General features: G+C 40.8%; 1 protein-coding gene across 9 annotated transcripts in view; it reads right to left on the bottom strand.

Moving 5' to 3' along the window:
- LOC116727294 (brain-specific angiogenesis inhibitor 1-associated protein 2-like) overlaps positions 1-16,698 on the bottom strand; it is a 61,281-nt gene that overhangs the window by 13,269 nt on the left and 31,314 nt on the right. For 7 of the 9 annotated variants that reach the window (XM_032574645.1, XM_032574644.1, XM_032574652.1 and 4 more), the window contains 7 exons: positions 15,476-15,487; positions 14,862-14,923; positions 13,456-13,527; positions 12,258-12,395; positions 4,717-4,869; positions 1,540-1,770; positions 32-218 (listed from right to left, as the gene is read on the bottom strand). In XM_032574645.1, coding sequence (XP_032430536.1) covers positions 32-218; positions 1,540-1,770; positions 4,717-4,869; positions 12,258-12,395; positions 13,456-13,527; positions 14,862-14,923; positions 15,476-15,487 — 855 coding nt within the window. The remainder of the gene's footprint in view (positions 1-31; positions 219-1,539; positions 1,771-4,716; positions 4,870-12,257; positions 12,396-13,455; positions 13,528-14,861; positions 14,924-15,475; positions 15,488-16,698) is intronic. The other 2 variants (XM_032574646.1, XM_032574648.1) reach the window with 1 other exon arrangement.

Raw genomic sequence — 16,698 nt, 5'->3', positions numbered from 1 at the left:
CTTGGAAGAAAGGAGAGGTGTGTGTCCTTACGTTGGGGGGTCTTGCTCTTTGTGGGGGCGGCCTTGCGCACAGGCAGGGTGTTGGAGTAGACCTCCGCTCCGTGCCGCTGAGGCTGCGGGGAGGCTTTGCCCTGCGCCACCTTGCTCTCCATCCACTGCTGGTAGTCCTCTCCACCTGCTGCTCCGTTCATCACCGGCATCGCTCCGTCCATCAGCCGCTGCGAGAGAGAGCCGTTGAGACGATTAAAACCCGCTCCTGCGCATTTACATTAGTTGCATAACTTCCTGCCGCTCATTAGTGATTATGAAGGCGTCGAATGGCTGTTGGTCAAAAACGCTTCATTAATTAAAATCGTTTATGTACAGAGCTACAAGCAAACATCTGTGAAAGAGTTTCAAGGCATTATTATTATTACTGAATGCACAACATAAATACTGTATATGCACTGTATTTTAATTAGGATTCAAACAAAACAACAAAAATTTTGACAGACGTGTGGACTTATTTGTCCAGGAGAAGAGAGCTAGCGTAATGATGTCACAAATTTAAACTCTGTCAGAGCAACAAGCCTGAGACTGATTCAATAAAATTTCATTTCTATTTTTGATCTCAAAGCAGCACTTCACTTACAATCCCTCAAAAACATTTTTTAAAGTCTTATTTGGAGTCATTTAATCATGTTTTACCAGAGGATGGGGGAGTATACAAAAAAGTTTACTTAAGCAAAAAAGATTCTGTCAAAGAAATTACTCGAGTGAAAAAAATAATAAAAATAATTCATGTAGATACCACAACTGCAAAATAACAAATTCAGGCAAAAGAGACATTTTTCCATATCAGTGCCTTTCAATATAAAACATTTGAAACAAAAACTGCAGGTGGGTGTCTGGTGATCTTTTGGTTAAAACAAACTTGTTAATTATTCACTGAAGCTCCTCACAGTGTAAAGAAACTTTACTGAAGAGTGGAGATACGTCAGAATAAAATTACTTAAGTAAAACTAAAATCTACAACATAGTGAAAATATACACCTAAAAGTATTTTGTTTTACTCAAATTACTCGAGTAAATGTAAATAGTCACTACCCAACTCTGCGTTTTACCTTCTGTTTCTATAAATTTACATAAAAAGGAACATTTTGTGCTGCATGTTTTGAGCTGTCCGTGTCTCCACTCGGTGAGAAGCTGCACTAAATGAAACACATTGCGCGTCCCTGCTCCTTCAATCAGACATTTCTGCATATATGCGTTCTCAGTTCCGGTGTGAACTATAAATGATGAGTCATAAAGCCATTAGACCGCTCTTAGCCGCAGCAGGAGGAAACAACACAATTAACCCCTTGATTGCTTCTGTTTTACACTGGAACTGACTCGCTTTTTTTTGCAATTTGTAAAAGTGAGTGTTTTTACCGCTTATTTGTTCAGATTCGTCTTTATCTGCAGGCTTCAGTCGTCTGAACAGAGACGCTGCCCCGTTTTTCAGTTTGTGTGAAACGTCCTGTCGTTTGTCTGGTGCGGTAAGGCCCAGGAGGAACTGACCTGCTGGCCCATGGTGGCGCCGGCCCGCAGGGCTGCCAGCTCTGGAGGCATGGGCAGAGGTTTGGCGCCAGAGATGGGCTCGGGGATGCCGGGGTGGAGGGCGCCGGGAGGCACGCCGCCCGCCGCGCCGCTCATCTGCTGTGCCAGGAACATGGCCCGATCCGGCAGCTTGGTCGGTTCGGCGCACACCTGCTGCCACACGGGGATCTTCTGGGACAAAAGCTCCTTACCCTGGAAACACAGAGAGAGAACAGGCTCAGCATCATCTATTATATGGAGATTTATTTGGGCTGGCAATTTTTTAATGGTCAGAAATTAAATGGTAAAAACATTAAATTGGGGATTTTTGTTAAAGTTCACAAACAGTCTTAATTATTTACAAAAGTTTTGTTTAATGCATTTTTCTTACTTTTTCACCCTTATAACAAACTCATGTATCCATTCTTTAAGGCAGGGATATTTGACCTGACTCAGGTTAACCCAGTCAAGTCGTGTTTGTATCTTTTGGAGCTGGAGGGATCTCAAACAATGCATGGATGGGGTTCTTCAGACAGAACATTTTCCATTTGAAACATTCAATAGGCAGAGTATAAAGAATTTAAATGTAAAATCATTTAGAATCTTGATATTAGCAGGAACTAAGGGAATAACGAGGAAACCCCAAACAAGGAAAACTGGATCTATATGGTGCATGTTATTTATGTTAGAGAAGCTAACCTCTTTCTGGAGACTTGAAGTGAATAAATTTGAGTGTGGAAAGTGTGATTGAACTACATTAAACCGATCATATCGGATTTTGTATGAAAATAATTTTTTGGTCAGGAGACAAGGCTGAAATAGATTAGACGATGGATGCATGAAAAGCTGCCAGAAAAGCAAAAGAATAAGCTGAGTTTCATACACCGTTATGCAAGCATTCATGTATTCATTTGATTTAAGCTTTGAAAGCTCTTTGAAACATTCTGGAGTTGCTTGAAAAGGAGAAAATAAATGTTCAAAAGCCAAAGTAACCAGTTATTGGAAGTTTTCTACAGATCACATTTTTCAGCGAAGTCTATAATTCAGAGTAAAACGGGTTGTAAAGTGAAACTGGCAGGAAACTGAGGAAGCATGCGAATCGTCTCTGTGAGAAGCTCTCAGCTGCTGCAGGACGTGTCCATGCATTATACAGCAGAGCAGTTATGTAACGACCTCATCTGCATTCATCTTCAGGGAAGAACAAACAGATCCGAATCTGGAATTAAAACTCGGCTGGTTCTAACCCGGCCAAGGAAGAGGGCGGGCTGCAGAGGCAGGCATCAGTCAAATTACGAGAATCCAGAAAACGAACCTCTAATGTGAACCGACCCTCTTTAACTTTTAACACCCTTAATCAGAGACGCTCTGCTTCTGCTTTGTTTCTGTAAATCGTCGCTGAAACAGAGAAGAATGAGAAGTCACAGTTCCGTTTCTTTGTGTTCTGCAAACTTTTCCTGAGAACATCTTTGCTGCCGGTGAAAGCGATGAGTCACTGCGACCCCAGTTAGTCTGGCAGATAGCAAAGATGGAGCGTAGGTGGCAGGTGCCTTTACCGGCGTTAGGCACAGACGGCGGCTGCTGCTTTATTCTGCTCTCAGAGGACAGAGAGAAGAACGGAAACGGACTGATCACCTGGTCAACCTCTCTGGCTGCAGCAGAGGTCTTACAGAAAAGGAGAACAGCAGCAGCATCTCTGTGAAACACAACTTTCAGAATCAACTCTGAAGCTTAAAATTGAGGATCTTAAAAACGTAACAGATGCTTAAAGCTCCAGGAACTTTTAGCTGAAATTAGGGCTGCAACTAGGAATTATATTAGTAATCGATTAATCGGATTAAAAAAAAACAAAAAAACTGGCACATTCTACAGATTTTTCATTTAACCACTTAAGCAGTTTTTTTATGCAGTATCAGAAATATATTAAAAGATGCCTCAATTCATCATGATTAATCTATTTAAACATTTCAGCCCTTAATCGTCTAGATTAATTATTTCTGATTTAGTCCTGAGCAAAAATAATTATGTTTTAACAACCTATTTTTGTTGAAATACATCGTTTGATAACATTACAGATTCATTCATCGTCTCCTGGTCCATCCTGCCGTCACTCAGGACGACTCTGCCAGAGGCGGAGATTCACCCAAAAAACGTGACTTCAAAAAGAAAAACGCCTCCAATTCAAAGGAATTTTTAGCATCTTTTGCTTAGGAACAAAAAACTCTCCTTGTAATTAGCATGAGGACAGCTGGCGGTCGCTGTGAGTCTAATTTAATCCCTTTTCGATGTTTAATCATCCCATCAGCAGTTTGTGTTCTCCGCTTCCTCCTGTCTATCAATCACTCATTCAGACACTTTCACACCCACACGCAGTGAGTCGGAACCAAGTGTTCCTGCAGAAGTAGGTCATCCTCCCGGCCGCCTTCACCCTCCTCCTGCTCCTCAGGCTCTACATGCGAAGAAGAGAGGATGTAGCCATTTCTGTTTATAGTGAGCCTGTGATTGGCTGAGTGGGAGGCATCTGGACGAGTACTGGGGGGTTTACCATTTCATGACGATTTATAAATAAACAGAGGAACGTGAGAATGGAACAAAGCGACAAGCCTGAACGCTTTTTATGATCTGCCAATCTGCAAAACCGATGAACAATATCAAATACTTCATGCTCATCCATGTAGCAACATTATTACTCATTTTCCTCACTAAATAAAGTCGCATTTCTGATTGTCCTGATCTTGCTCTCCTCTTTCTCCCTGAACTTGTGTTTTTCTACAGCTTCAGGATTTCTGACAGAAGCTTCAGTTGCAATTTTCATCAATAATATTCCAATGTCACCATCTATAGAATGTTATTCAGCCCTAACCAAGCCTGAATAAGCAATTAATCGCATGATACATTAAACTGAGCTTGACAATCATTTTCGGCTGTGTTTTATTTTGGACATTTAAAATATCTTCCAGTTCCAGTTAAACTGTTTTTTACAAAATTAAAGTTTACTGCTCTTTGAAAGGGCAGATTTAAATTATGGCATTATTAATGTGTTACTTGAAAATGGTCTCAAAGAAACGGTGTGACGTCAATTTGCTTTCTGAAATTTGCCTTGTTGCTTCAATTTCTAGTGAAATTATTGCTCTACCAAACCCGTTCCTGTGCTGGTCTCACCTTGTTGTGGTAGGCACTGCTGTTCTTGGCCACGGCACACTGACGGTCCACCAGGAAGCAGTACCTCCTCCGCTCCTCAGACAGAGCGTTCTTGTAGCCCTCGGCGATGTAGCTGTCCAGCTCGCTCTGCTTGTTGCTGATGGCCTCCACATACTGGGAAGAAAAGGGGAAAAAAAAAAATCCAGAGATTTTCCAGCTGTTTCAAAACAATAACAGTAACAAAAAAAAAGTGCAAAAAAAAAAAGAAAGACGACTCCATAATAAACATTTTATGGAGTGGGTGAATCAGTCCTTTACATGCTTCAAACGGTGACATGTATAAAGAAAATTGTGTTTTTCCTGGGCTGCCTCAAAAATGTCACAGCACATTAAAACAGGAACTTCCTGATCAACATTTCCCTCTCCCACTGGGTTGTAGCTAGAGCTGGACAATATTGCCTAAAACCATACCATGATATAAACATTCATTCTTTTGTTTTAAGCATCTGAAATGCTGCCAAACTGGTGATGTGACCACTTCCTGTTTTACCCACAGTGCAGTTTTTAATTTTTAAGGCATTAAACTGCAGCTGCTAAAGTTGCTCAGCAGTTTGTTGCTAGGTAGCCAAAGGGTGAGTGAGTTGCTAAGCAACCAAAGAGCAGGTGAATTGCTTGATCCCACCAACCTAGCTTATTAGTTGGCCAGAAGAGGTTGAGCAGCCAAAGCTTTTCCTCTGCCACTCGTCTATCGCGATGTATATTTATTACCCAGCTCAACGTCTGTATGCAGCGAACCAGACTTCATCCGCAGCTTCAGTCAGACAAGAGGAGCTTCTAAAGAGTTTAAACAAAGTGAAACGTCGTCCTCAGCGTGTTAGTCTGCCGTCAGAAGCAGTGTGAGGAATCAATGGCCGCGCTGCGTTCACACACAAACTCCGCATCCCACACCGACCTGCACATTTAGCGGCTTCAGCCAACAGCCGAGGGCGGGCTGGACGTTCAAAAATAACCCGATGGTGCCAGGAGACGGATCTATAGAGCGACTCGAGTCATCCAGCGATGCTCCATAATCACCATCACACTTTGAGCAACACCAGAGGTGCTAATTATGGAATTAATAAAGCAAAGCAGACATTCATTAAGAATATTTTTCTGCCTCATTTACATTCTTATCTAAACAAAGAAACTGAGGTCACTTAATGAATTTTAAACACGTGGTAACTTTTCTGTCTTCAAACAAGCATTTAAGGTCATGTAAAGATCAGTTTCGCTTAGCCTTTTCCTCACTGAGGCGTTCAGCACAATACTGAATTTAAACCCACAGATGTTTTATTTTCTTTTTCATACACAACTTTTGTACCTTTTAGCTGGAAAAGTTATGCAGATTGAGATGTTTTCCTTCTAGAGATAAACTGCTGCTTTGGTTCCTGTAAACTGTAGATCCTCAAAAATCAATGTGTTTTCCTCGTCATCAACAAATGCATTTCCACAATAAACCTTTAAGGCATGAGCGCAAAGAAAAGAAGCTTAAAAAATGGAACAGCAATCAACTTCATTAAGTTTGAAAAGATTATTTTGAAAGTTTTGTCCTCTTTGTTAATGTCTGGAAAACTACAAATAGAACAGGAATTATTCAGAGCTGATCAGATGCAGGATGCAATTGTGGGGCATAAAACAATTTGCAGCATCACAGAGCTCGTTAGATGCAGAAAATTATAACACAACTGTGAGATGCAAAAATAAGTAAAATTCTGCAGAGCTCACTAGAGGGACTCTTTGAGGGCAGTGTTGATTTTTCTGGATATGATCCAAATTAATTCCTGGAGCCGTTTTAGAGAAGCTTTTAGCTCAGCTTTCAATAAATAAACAGACTCTTTAATCAAAGAACCTATAAATAACATGAAAACATACAATAATCACTAAGGAGTAATAAGGATAAATTAAAATGAGGGTGATAATTCACATTCTGATGATTAACATTTTTTTGAAGGGCAATTCTGTTTTCAGAAACTTCGTAATCCTTTTTATTTATTGTTTTTGGTTGTTGTGTTTTATTTTGGATCTTGGGTATTTTTTGTCTTCCAGTTCCAGTGTGGAGTATTCTTTATAAAATAAAAGTTCATTAGTCTTTGAGAGGATGACCTAGCATCATCAATATATTGGTTGAAAATGGCCTCAAAACGTCAATATTATCGTTTATCGTAATAACTTCTGGGACAATTTATCGTCCAGAAACATTTGTTACTGCAGTGGACTGAGGAGCAACATCTGTGAACTTTGGGAAGAACGGAGCATCATTTTAACGACGTTATAAGCAGAACGAAGCTCCGCCACCCGGATATGCTCACTAATCAGAGCTGCTCCTCAACGTGGGCTCATCCAGCAGCCACTGTGAAGTGGCCGTTACAGAGGAAGACGGCGGCAGCTAATGAAGAGGACAAGCTGCGTTCAGGGTCCAGGTTCAGGCCAGCAGGTGGGAGCACATGTTCCACACAGTTGCTGGCGGTCAAGGAGAACCCACCGTTTCTTCAATCATCTCTCAGCACGAGGCTGCGAACAGTTGGGAGGATTTAACGACAACATGCAGGACTCGGGACGCTGCCAGTAAGTGGTGTGTGATGGAAGTCCTCCATGAAGTTCATTTATTTAGATACAGGCTGGCCTTTTGTGCCGCTGCCAATCAGCTTCTTCATTACAATAAATCCGACTCTGCAGCTGGGGTCCAGCTGACAGAGAAAATAATCAGCTTTTCCCAACTTCTGCTTACAGAGGAGCACACCTGCAAGAAAAGCTCTGCTGAGTGCGAAACACGTCAGCAAGGAAGCAGACAGAGGTTGTCGTAATTAGCCCTACGGAAGGGATTTTTAAAGTGTGTGATGTTTTCTTCAGGTTGAACCCCTCCTCCTGTCAGTGGGATGTGAAAACGCGGTGCGGCCGTATGCAAATTCACTGTGGTGATGCGATGAGCAGGCTGGACGATTAAAGAAAAGCTGAGTTTGGACTCAGAGTTCCCTTTGAACTGATGAACCGATCGCGCTGCAAGATGGACAAAAACAAACCAGAAGGGATAAACTGTGGCGTGGGCTCGCTGTGGAGATGAAACGAGGAATAAACGCTGATATTTGGGATCCATGACAAGTTCAAGCATTCATCATTCATATAAAAGAAAAAACTGGCTGCTGGCCCGCAGAGGCCTTCATCGTGCTTTGAGTTCAATGCCTAATCAATCACATGTTCCTCTGGTTCAGAGGTTGATGCTCTGGTCTGAATTAATAGTTGGAAAGTTAAAACCTTTGAGATGCAGAGTCTGGTCCTGTCCCCAGACTGCATGTGAAAGACGATTTAGTCTGCATACGAAACTCCAAATCAGTCAACTATAGAGAGTATTCATGTCCAAACTCTTGCATCTATTAGTTTAAATCTAATATATCTAAACAAGAACTTTTATAAGTTTATGTTTGATCTAGATGTGCTTTGTCTCTAAAACAGTGTCATTCAGCATTCAGGCTCGGTACAACAACAAATCTCTCTTGCACATGTCCTTTCTTAATGTAAGAGAGAAAATGAACTTGTATTTGTATTAATTTGACTACATATGCATTTGAATTAGAATTTGATTGATTGATTTGGGGACGACAGAGAGGAGGAGTATCGCTGTCTGGTGAGGGACTTTGCTCTCTGGTGCCACACAAACCACCTGGAACTCAACACCGCTAAGACGAAGGAGCTGGTTATAGACTTTGGGAGGTCCAGACCAAAGCCGAGACCAGTCGCATTAGAGGGAACTGAGGTTGAGGTCGTGGACTCCTACAAATACCTCGGGCTGTGGCTGGACAGTAAACTGGATTGGTCAAAACACACTAGCCACCTGTATGGGAAAGTGCAGAGCAGGATGTACTTCCTGAGGAGACTGCGGTCCTTTAACATCTGCAGCAAACTGCTCTGGATGTTCTACCAGTCTGTGATTGCCAGTGTCCTCTTCTACACTGTGGTGTGCTGGGGAGGCAGCATATCCAAGAAGGACACGTCCAGACTGGACAAACTGACCAGGCGTGCCGGCTCTGTGGTCGGCATGAAGCTGGACTCTCTGGTGACGGTGGCAGAGGCGAGGACACTGAACAAACTGCTGGACATCATGAACGATAGCAGCCACCCTCTACACGCCGTCATCAGCAGCCAGAGGAGCCTGTTCAGTGACAGACTGCTGCTTCCCAAGTGCCGGACCAATAGATTTAAGAACTCTTTTGTCCCCCATGCCTTCAGACTGTACAATTCCTCATTGGGGGGGGGAGGTGACACAGGACAGAGGATGGAAGGAGTAGTGACCCCTTGTATTTTTCTCCATACTTATCAGGTCAAACCACATAGTGCAATACGATATCACTGGTCAATCTATCCGCCAAATTCTTATATATATTTTTTGTGTTGTATTTATATTTACTTATATTCTTATATTCTATATTCTTATTCCTTGTTTCTTGCATAATTTACGGTTTTTCTTGCATAATTTAAGGTTTTGGTTACTCACATTTAGTGTGTACCTTAGTATTTAATTTGTATTTTGTATTCTTTTGCACTTTTGCTTACTCTGTGTTATCTTTGTTTTTTGCCTGGGAGCTGCTGGTAACTTCAATTTCCTGAGAGAGTCTTCCCAAAGGATCAATAAAGTACAAGTCTAAGTCTAAGTCTAAAATAGACCTGCTTTACTCCTATGAACCATGAGATGATGTTTGCTGTAGTTTATGCCAATTAAAAACGGAACTGGGTTGTAAACACTATTGATTCATCAATTGCTGAATCATATTACGGATTCACATTAAACCAGCTATTGATTACACACGAATCTGACTGAAGATCAATCGATCAAATTTTATTTGTATAGAACATTTCAGCAGCAAGGCATTCCAAAGTGCATAACAAACAAAAACAAAGTCATGCAACATAGACTCAACAATCAAACCATTACATTAAGTCACGTGCCATCATGAAATTCGTAATTGATTATGTTTCAAATACAACTCTAAACAGGCGGGTTTTTAGTCAAATTTTAAAGGAAGTCAGTGTTTAGGTAAGTATGTTTTACTCCTCAGTCATCTTTTCTCCATGTAACTGAATCCATTTTTGTTTGGAAGAATCAAGAGCTAATAAATCTCTTGGAAACAAGTTTATCTCAAAAAAAGGCAGCTGCAAGTCTTGTTGCTATGCAGCTAATTAAAAGTGTGACAGAGTGAAAATGCTTGAACTGTGGAGCTCATAGCCTCATTATAGGGAGTTTAAAGGAAAGGCAGGAAGCTTTGCTCATGAAAACCCCACATACACCGACTCCATGTCACGTTTTGCTCTTTCTAAAGGTCAGTTCAGTTCTGTTGCTACATGTTACAGCCAGGAACCGCTCCAAACAATCCTGATCCTTCAGTACACATTGTTCTCTATGTAGAGAACAAAACAGTTTGTATGGAAAGGAAATGTTACATTATAAATATCTTCCAGTCGCAACAGTCTTTTGTTGGAGGTGACAAACACAGACCGGCTCCGATGGCTGAAATCTAAATTAGCGAGGTTTCACATTGTAGAAGTTCGCTTCCTCTCCCGCCACAAACAGAACCAAACCTCTGCAGCAACATGACGTGGAAAGAATCGAACTCTCTGCCGAGACCAACAGCTTTCACACTCAATAAGCCACTGAAGCCCAGAGGGGCCGATGGACTTTAGGCCTAAACGTTTCCGCGCCGCAGCTCTTCATACTGTAGCTCCAGCTATTGATTTGTTTTTGTTTTTTTTTGGAAAAGCCACCAGGCCAACCCCTGCTTGCTCAACCAACCATCCGCTGCAGAAACACTAACAATTAGACAGTAATTGCCACCCCTGCTGCTCCGACAGAGCAGCATGACGCCACGTTTTCAGCCTCTGGAAGTCCTGAAGCTCTCTGCGGCAGGTCAGACATGACAGTCTTCATCGTCTGCTGCAAATGCTTTAATTATTTGCAAGCTCTAAACTATAAAAAAAAAAAAAATCCTGATTCCCTGTAATACTTTTAAAGAATGACAAAGAATCGTGGCTTTTTATATTCTAATGAATTTGCTACACAAAACAGGTCAGCTAGGATTCATGAATTGTAGAGCTACAGGGAAAAACATTTGGCTTTAGATTAAAGAAATGTCAGAATAATTAGCTGTAAAGAAACGGAGCCGTGACATCTAACCAAGCTGCAGGTAAATTGTTTTGTTGCTCTGCGCAGACAGGCTGTCAGCAGATGAAGTCCCACATTCCCAGTTTCATACCGGCTTTAATTATTTGTGTCGCACTCCACGCGTCGAGTTCAGACGAGGCAGAAATGCACGACATGCTTTATAGAGGCCCAACAACTGGAGCTGGAGAAATAAAGAAGAGAATCTCCGACGCTTATGTCTAAGGGAGGGAGGAAGCAATTAGTTTTACAGCTAAAAGTTTTGTGCTCGTGTTATGATTACAGACAAAACGAAAAACAAAGCAAGTGAACAAATGGCTTTGATAGGGTCAGTTCGTCTATGTCTGCGCCCGCTGATGGGACGGATAAGAGGCTCATGACGGCAGCCTCTGGTGTGCAGGTTGTGTAATAAGAGCCGGCCCACCGTGTGTCACCACAACACCTCCAGACAGGAGTTCAGAGACATGCACCGTGTAATCACACCTCCGCTCCAACAGCCACCGGAACATCAGCCAAACGCTCACCTTCCCCACTTATCCATCACACTCAGGAGAGCAGAAGGTAATGAATCAGTCAGAGCACCGGCAGGCGGTAAATCCTGTGATCCCTGGATTTCTCAGTTTCGCTGAACTTTCTATGATGACTTTAAATATAAAAAATCTGGGGATTTTTTTTTTTGGTTTTGTTTTTTTTTTTTTTTCAAAGGTTTTGTCACAGAAGGAAGCTTAAAGCCCATCAGGAAGACAAAAATGCATTTCTAAAAAGAGTTAAAGGTTGCTCTTGATCAAACAGTTTGCATGAATTCAACAGAAATCTGTGTGCTTGAAGATGAGTGCAAGAGTGCTCTGGAAAAATAAAATTTTACTAAGTATTTTTGGTTTAATTTCAAGTTCAAACATTTTAGTAGACTTGAAATAAGAAAACTAACTAATACGTAATTTTTCAGCAAAATACAGAACCTTGTTTTAAGTCAGGAAAGTTGATAATAAATACTAGTTCCACTAGAGGATTATCTCACTTATAACAAGACATTTTTCCCCACGTTTTAAATGAAAAACATCTTCTAATGGAGTGAATACACTTGATCTTGAGTATTTAAGAATCACTGACGACAAACTCAAAAGGTTACTTCTAGGTACGTTTTTTCTTAAGTGTACAAAAATATTTGAACTAGAAAACGGACCAAAAATAGTTGGTATGATTTTGTGTTTTTTCAGCGTGTGAATAAAGGAGAAAGTTTCCTGTTGATGTCAACAGCTGATCTCCACCGCAGGACTGCCTGGAGCCAAGACTTGCATCAGCAGTGGTTTATGTGCTGCATCATGATTGAGAGACACCACAGAGATGCCACACACACACACACACACACACTGACCTGCATCTCCTTATCTCCATACTTGGAGGGGTGCTTGCTGCTCTGGCTCTTCCTGCGCAGCTTCTTCAGCTCCGCCTGGCATTTCTCCAGACTCTCCCCTTTGCTCTTGTGCTCCATCTGGTACTTCTTCAGCGCCGCCTGAGGGGGGCAGCACAAAGTCAGCAGGGGCGCAGCGGAGCATGCACAGCGGATAAATCAGTCCAACATTAACAGTGTGTTTATTTCAGAGCATTTGGCTCTACACCATCTAAATGCTCTAATGAGGAAAATAAATAAATAAAGTCCTTGGATGTTCATTTAAGATTGATGAGGGAAGAACTCTTAAATAGTTAACAGCAAGAAAATAATGTAAACCTAGAAATGTTTAAAAATATATATTTTTTGCAAATTCTTTTTTTTTTTTTTTCAGGTTTTGTATGTACTGTATACAGTGTCCAACCAACAGCTTAAAAACATGCAAATAACCTCAACAAACTGTATTTATTAGAACGAATCATGCAATTTCCTGTTGCATAAGCTGAAGTAAGGCAAACCTCCTGTATATTTAGGAACAGCTGAAATAATCACTTCAGAATCTGAGCCACGCTAAAAGTCCAAATATATAATCCCCTATCTATTAAAAAGCAGTAATTTATGCATGATCCTGCCCACAAACTGTTAAAACCACTCTGTTTTCAGGCTACTGATAAAAATAACATTACTATTCTCATAAATTGTTGTTTTTTAATAGTCAAAAATCCAGATTTTTTTACCCAAATGTCTTTAGCTCCGAGTTACTTCTTTGATCTGTATCAACTTTGTTTTCCGGAGGGTTTCCAAATGTTTCCGTCTACTGCTGATTACGGGAAGGTTGCAGCAGGTTTATCTGAACTCAGCAGCAGCATATTGAATGAATGTAGTAAAATATTGAGCCTAAAATAAGCAGCAACTGTGTTGAAAAACTTAAAACAAGCGAGTGAAGGCTGGCAGAAGACTTTTAGAAGAAGATGATCTTAAACCTCCCATCTGTCCATATTTTGTCACAAACCCAAAATAAACCGGGGTTTTGTTTCTCCGACAGCAGCGGCTTTGACTGAATGGAAGTCATTTGACGCCCCGTTCAAGTAGACACAACGCCGCGGCCCACACCGGCTCCTTTGACCCCACATTTTGAATCTGCAGAGTACGAGAAGAAGAAGAAGAAGAAAAGAAGCCTCACGTTCAGGTAGCGCGCGTCCAGCTCCACCTTCTTCTCCAGCTCTGTGAGGAGCTCGTTGTGGAAAGACTTCAGCTGCAAAAAACACAAGCACAGAAAGCTCAACAATAACCCCCACAAACATGAAAGAACACCAGCCTCAAGCTGTTCCATGTGGAAACCGCAGAGGAGGTATTTTTAAAATGGGATGTCTGTTTCAGTGCTGAAGGAAATGATCGAAAGGCATGATACTACAGTGGGAAAACGACACACCCAGAGGGCTACCAATCTGCAGCTTCCGCATGAGCAACATGATCATCATCATGCAAAAGTATTCAGCTCTATGATTTTCATAGGATTTTACGTGACAGACCACCACAAAGGATTGTGTACTTGTGAAGTGGAAGGAAAACGATACATGGCTTTCAAGAGTTTCAAAAATATCTAGAAGATGATCAATTTCTCAAAGATTTCCTAAGCTGGTGAGAAATCTACTTTAGATGACAATAAAACAAAGTAAGGCTAAGCTAACATTTTGAAGTCGTGTAAAAGACTTACAGATCAACCACAAATTTAATTTATTTGTTTCTTATATTTAGCTACACCACCTGCTGGCATAAATAGGAAGCTGCACGTGGGAAAACAGACTGGAGTCCTGCTGGAAGGTGAACGTCTGCTCCAACCTCAATATTTGGCAGCCTCAGGATATTAATGCATTTAGCTCCATCCATCTTCCCCATCAACTCTGACCAGCAACTATAGGGACAGCATGACGCTGCCACTACTACGCTTCCATCATAGGAATAATGTAAGACTCAGATTTTAATCGGCATTAAAGAAAAAAACATGAAAACTGTGAATAATTTTCTTCCCACTTGTTTGAATACTTTTGCAAAGCAATGTAAGCCTTGGTGGGGATTCATATCATTATTAAAAAAATAATAATAATAACAATAATGGACTTCAGATGTAAGGTACTTGTGAAAAAAGTTGTGAAAAGCAGCCCCTCAGGATAAATCTGAGTCTGATTTGTACATAACTGCATCTTCGACCAATTATCCAGAAGAATAGGAACATTTGCAAACAGACTTCAAAATAAGTCCTGAATACATTTGTAGGCTGACTGTTTCTAACATCTCTGAATCAGCTGAATGTTCACTGCAAATGTTCCCACATTTTGACAATTTTCTCTCTGATTTGGGTAAAGAACTGACATAAGGACCGTTTCACTCTGAACTCTTTGTGAATTACATATAATCAGTACCAATTTCCACATCCCACTGCAGCGGAGTCATCAGAAGCCGCTCGTCTCCCATAAAAAGGCTGATTTTCAGATTGTCAAACATTTCACGTCATTAAGTAAAAAGGCCACAATCTGTTTGGCTCCCAGTCCCAAGCTGATTTTAGCAACACCATCACCACATGCTCACCATCTCCTCAAGCTGGATCTGGATCTGTCTGTGCACTTCAGCCATCTGAAAGAGCACATCCCCTGCAGAGAGGAAAACAAAGAACAAAAGAGATGATTAACAAACAGAGGGAGGGGAAGGGAGAGAAGAGTGTGATATTAAAATCGTTCCAAACGCAGAAACACAGAGCGTGCAAAAAGAAACCCCGACAACAACAGCAACCATGCAGCCAAACAGAACGCATGAGAGACGGGTGTCGGTGGAAGCGGTGGAGGGCGAGCTGGAACATCTGAAGTGACGAGCAGACAAAACTCAAAACAGAAAGCAAAAGAAATATGTTGCACAGATGCACTTAATGACAAATCAAAGAGCTGATCGAGAAACCTGCTGAAAGTGTTCAAACCAAGCTGCTACTTTATGAGAGTTGATCCATTCTATCACGAAAACAAAAAAAACTCACAGAAACAAAACTTAAAAAGAAATCCTCGACTTTTTTAATCTACGCATTAAGATGCATGTTGTGCTACAAGATAACAGGGGGAAACAACAAAAAGCAAACCCCAGAAAGAATAATTAACATCTTTAAGAAAACAAAACATGGTTCATGCAGCCATTGAGGTGTTTAAGATACCTACATGCTGCCTCTTCTGTATGTGCAATGCATTGTTTAAAAAAGAAAAAAAAAAAGAAGATCTAGTTTGAGCAAAATAACACAGACCTGAAGAGACAGATCAAACTACCCTGAGAAAAAAAACATGGGGCAAATGACAAGTTTTAAAACACAGAGAAAGAACACTTAGACACTCTGCTAATTTACACAAAAACCACATGCGGCGCTGCAGAACCAAACTTCACATCATACACAACTGCAAAATACAAAAATACCGACTTATTAGCCAAAAATTTGCAATAATTTCAATGATTCTCTGAACAGAGGCGACACGCCACATGGTTATTTATTACGCAAGATGTCGTCTGAATCATCCACTAGGCTCTGCAATTTAACTTCATATTCAGTGCCTTGGAAACAGTTTCATACTCCTTGAACTTTTCCATACCACAACCTTTAACTTTAGTTTCTTTTGGGGGGATTTAATGTAATAGACCAACACAAAGCAGGGTTTATCTGCAAAACTATATTTTTAAATGTTTTTCTTTCTCACAAATGAACATCTGAAAATGTGGCATGCATTTTTAATAAGATCAGATTCCTGCCGCCTCCTGAGAATAGCATCCCTTCAGCATAATGCTGCCACCACCATGTCTAACCAAGGGTATGTTTCATTACTAATTTATCAATTAGTAAAAGTTTATTTTGTTCTCTTTTCTTGTATGGGTTCAGTGTGTCCCTTAAATAACTTGTGAGAAAATGCAAACTGGACATTCGATTTTCCCCTTTCCACACCATCCAGAATTGGGAAATGCATGACTAAGAGTTCTCCTAACCTGTCAGTAATTTGATTACAATTAACACACAGGTGAACGATAGTTACTAAAAAAGTGACTTCATAGTTGGGATCTCCTTTGTGTTGGTTTCTCAAGTAAAATGTCAATGAAATGAACTGATGTTTGTTATTTAAAAACATAAAGTGGAAAAGTCAAAAAGGTGTGAATTTTCCATTGCACTGTATCCAACTGCACACTTTATTCTTGAACCCACTATTTAGAGGTGAAATACAGACAACTTATTTAGTTTTCAATAAAAAAACACTTTGTGGAGTGCAACAATAGAAGCATACTGCTAGAATGCAGAGTGAAAATCTAGAAAATAAAACAAAAAATATACTTGATCCCGTATTTTATGAACTGATAATAACCTGGCGGACTTCCATGAAACTGTGAGGGATTCTGTAAGGCA

This window comes from Xiphophorus hellerii, chromosome 10, assembly GCF_003331165.1.
Source record: "Xiphophorus hellerii strain 12219 chromosome 10, Xiphophorus_hellerii-4.1, whole genome shotgun sequence".
Taxonomy (NCBI): domain Eukaryota; kingdom Metazoa; phylum Chordata; class Actinopteri; order Cyprinodontiformes; family Poeciliidae; genus Xiphophorus; species Xiphophorus hellerii.
The sequence above is the reverse complement of the archived record's forward strand: the minus strand, read 5'-3'. Positions and strand labels throughout refer to the sequence as shown.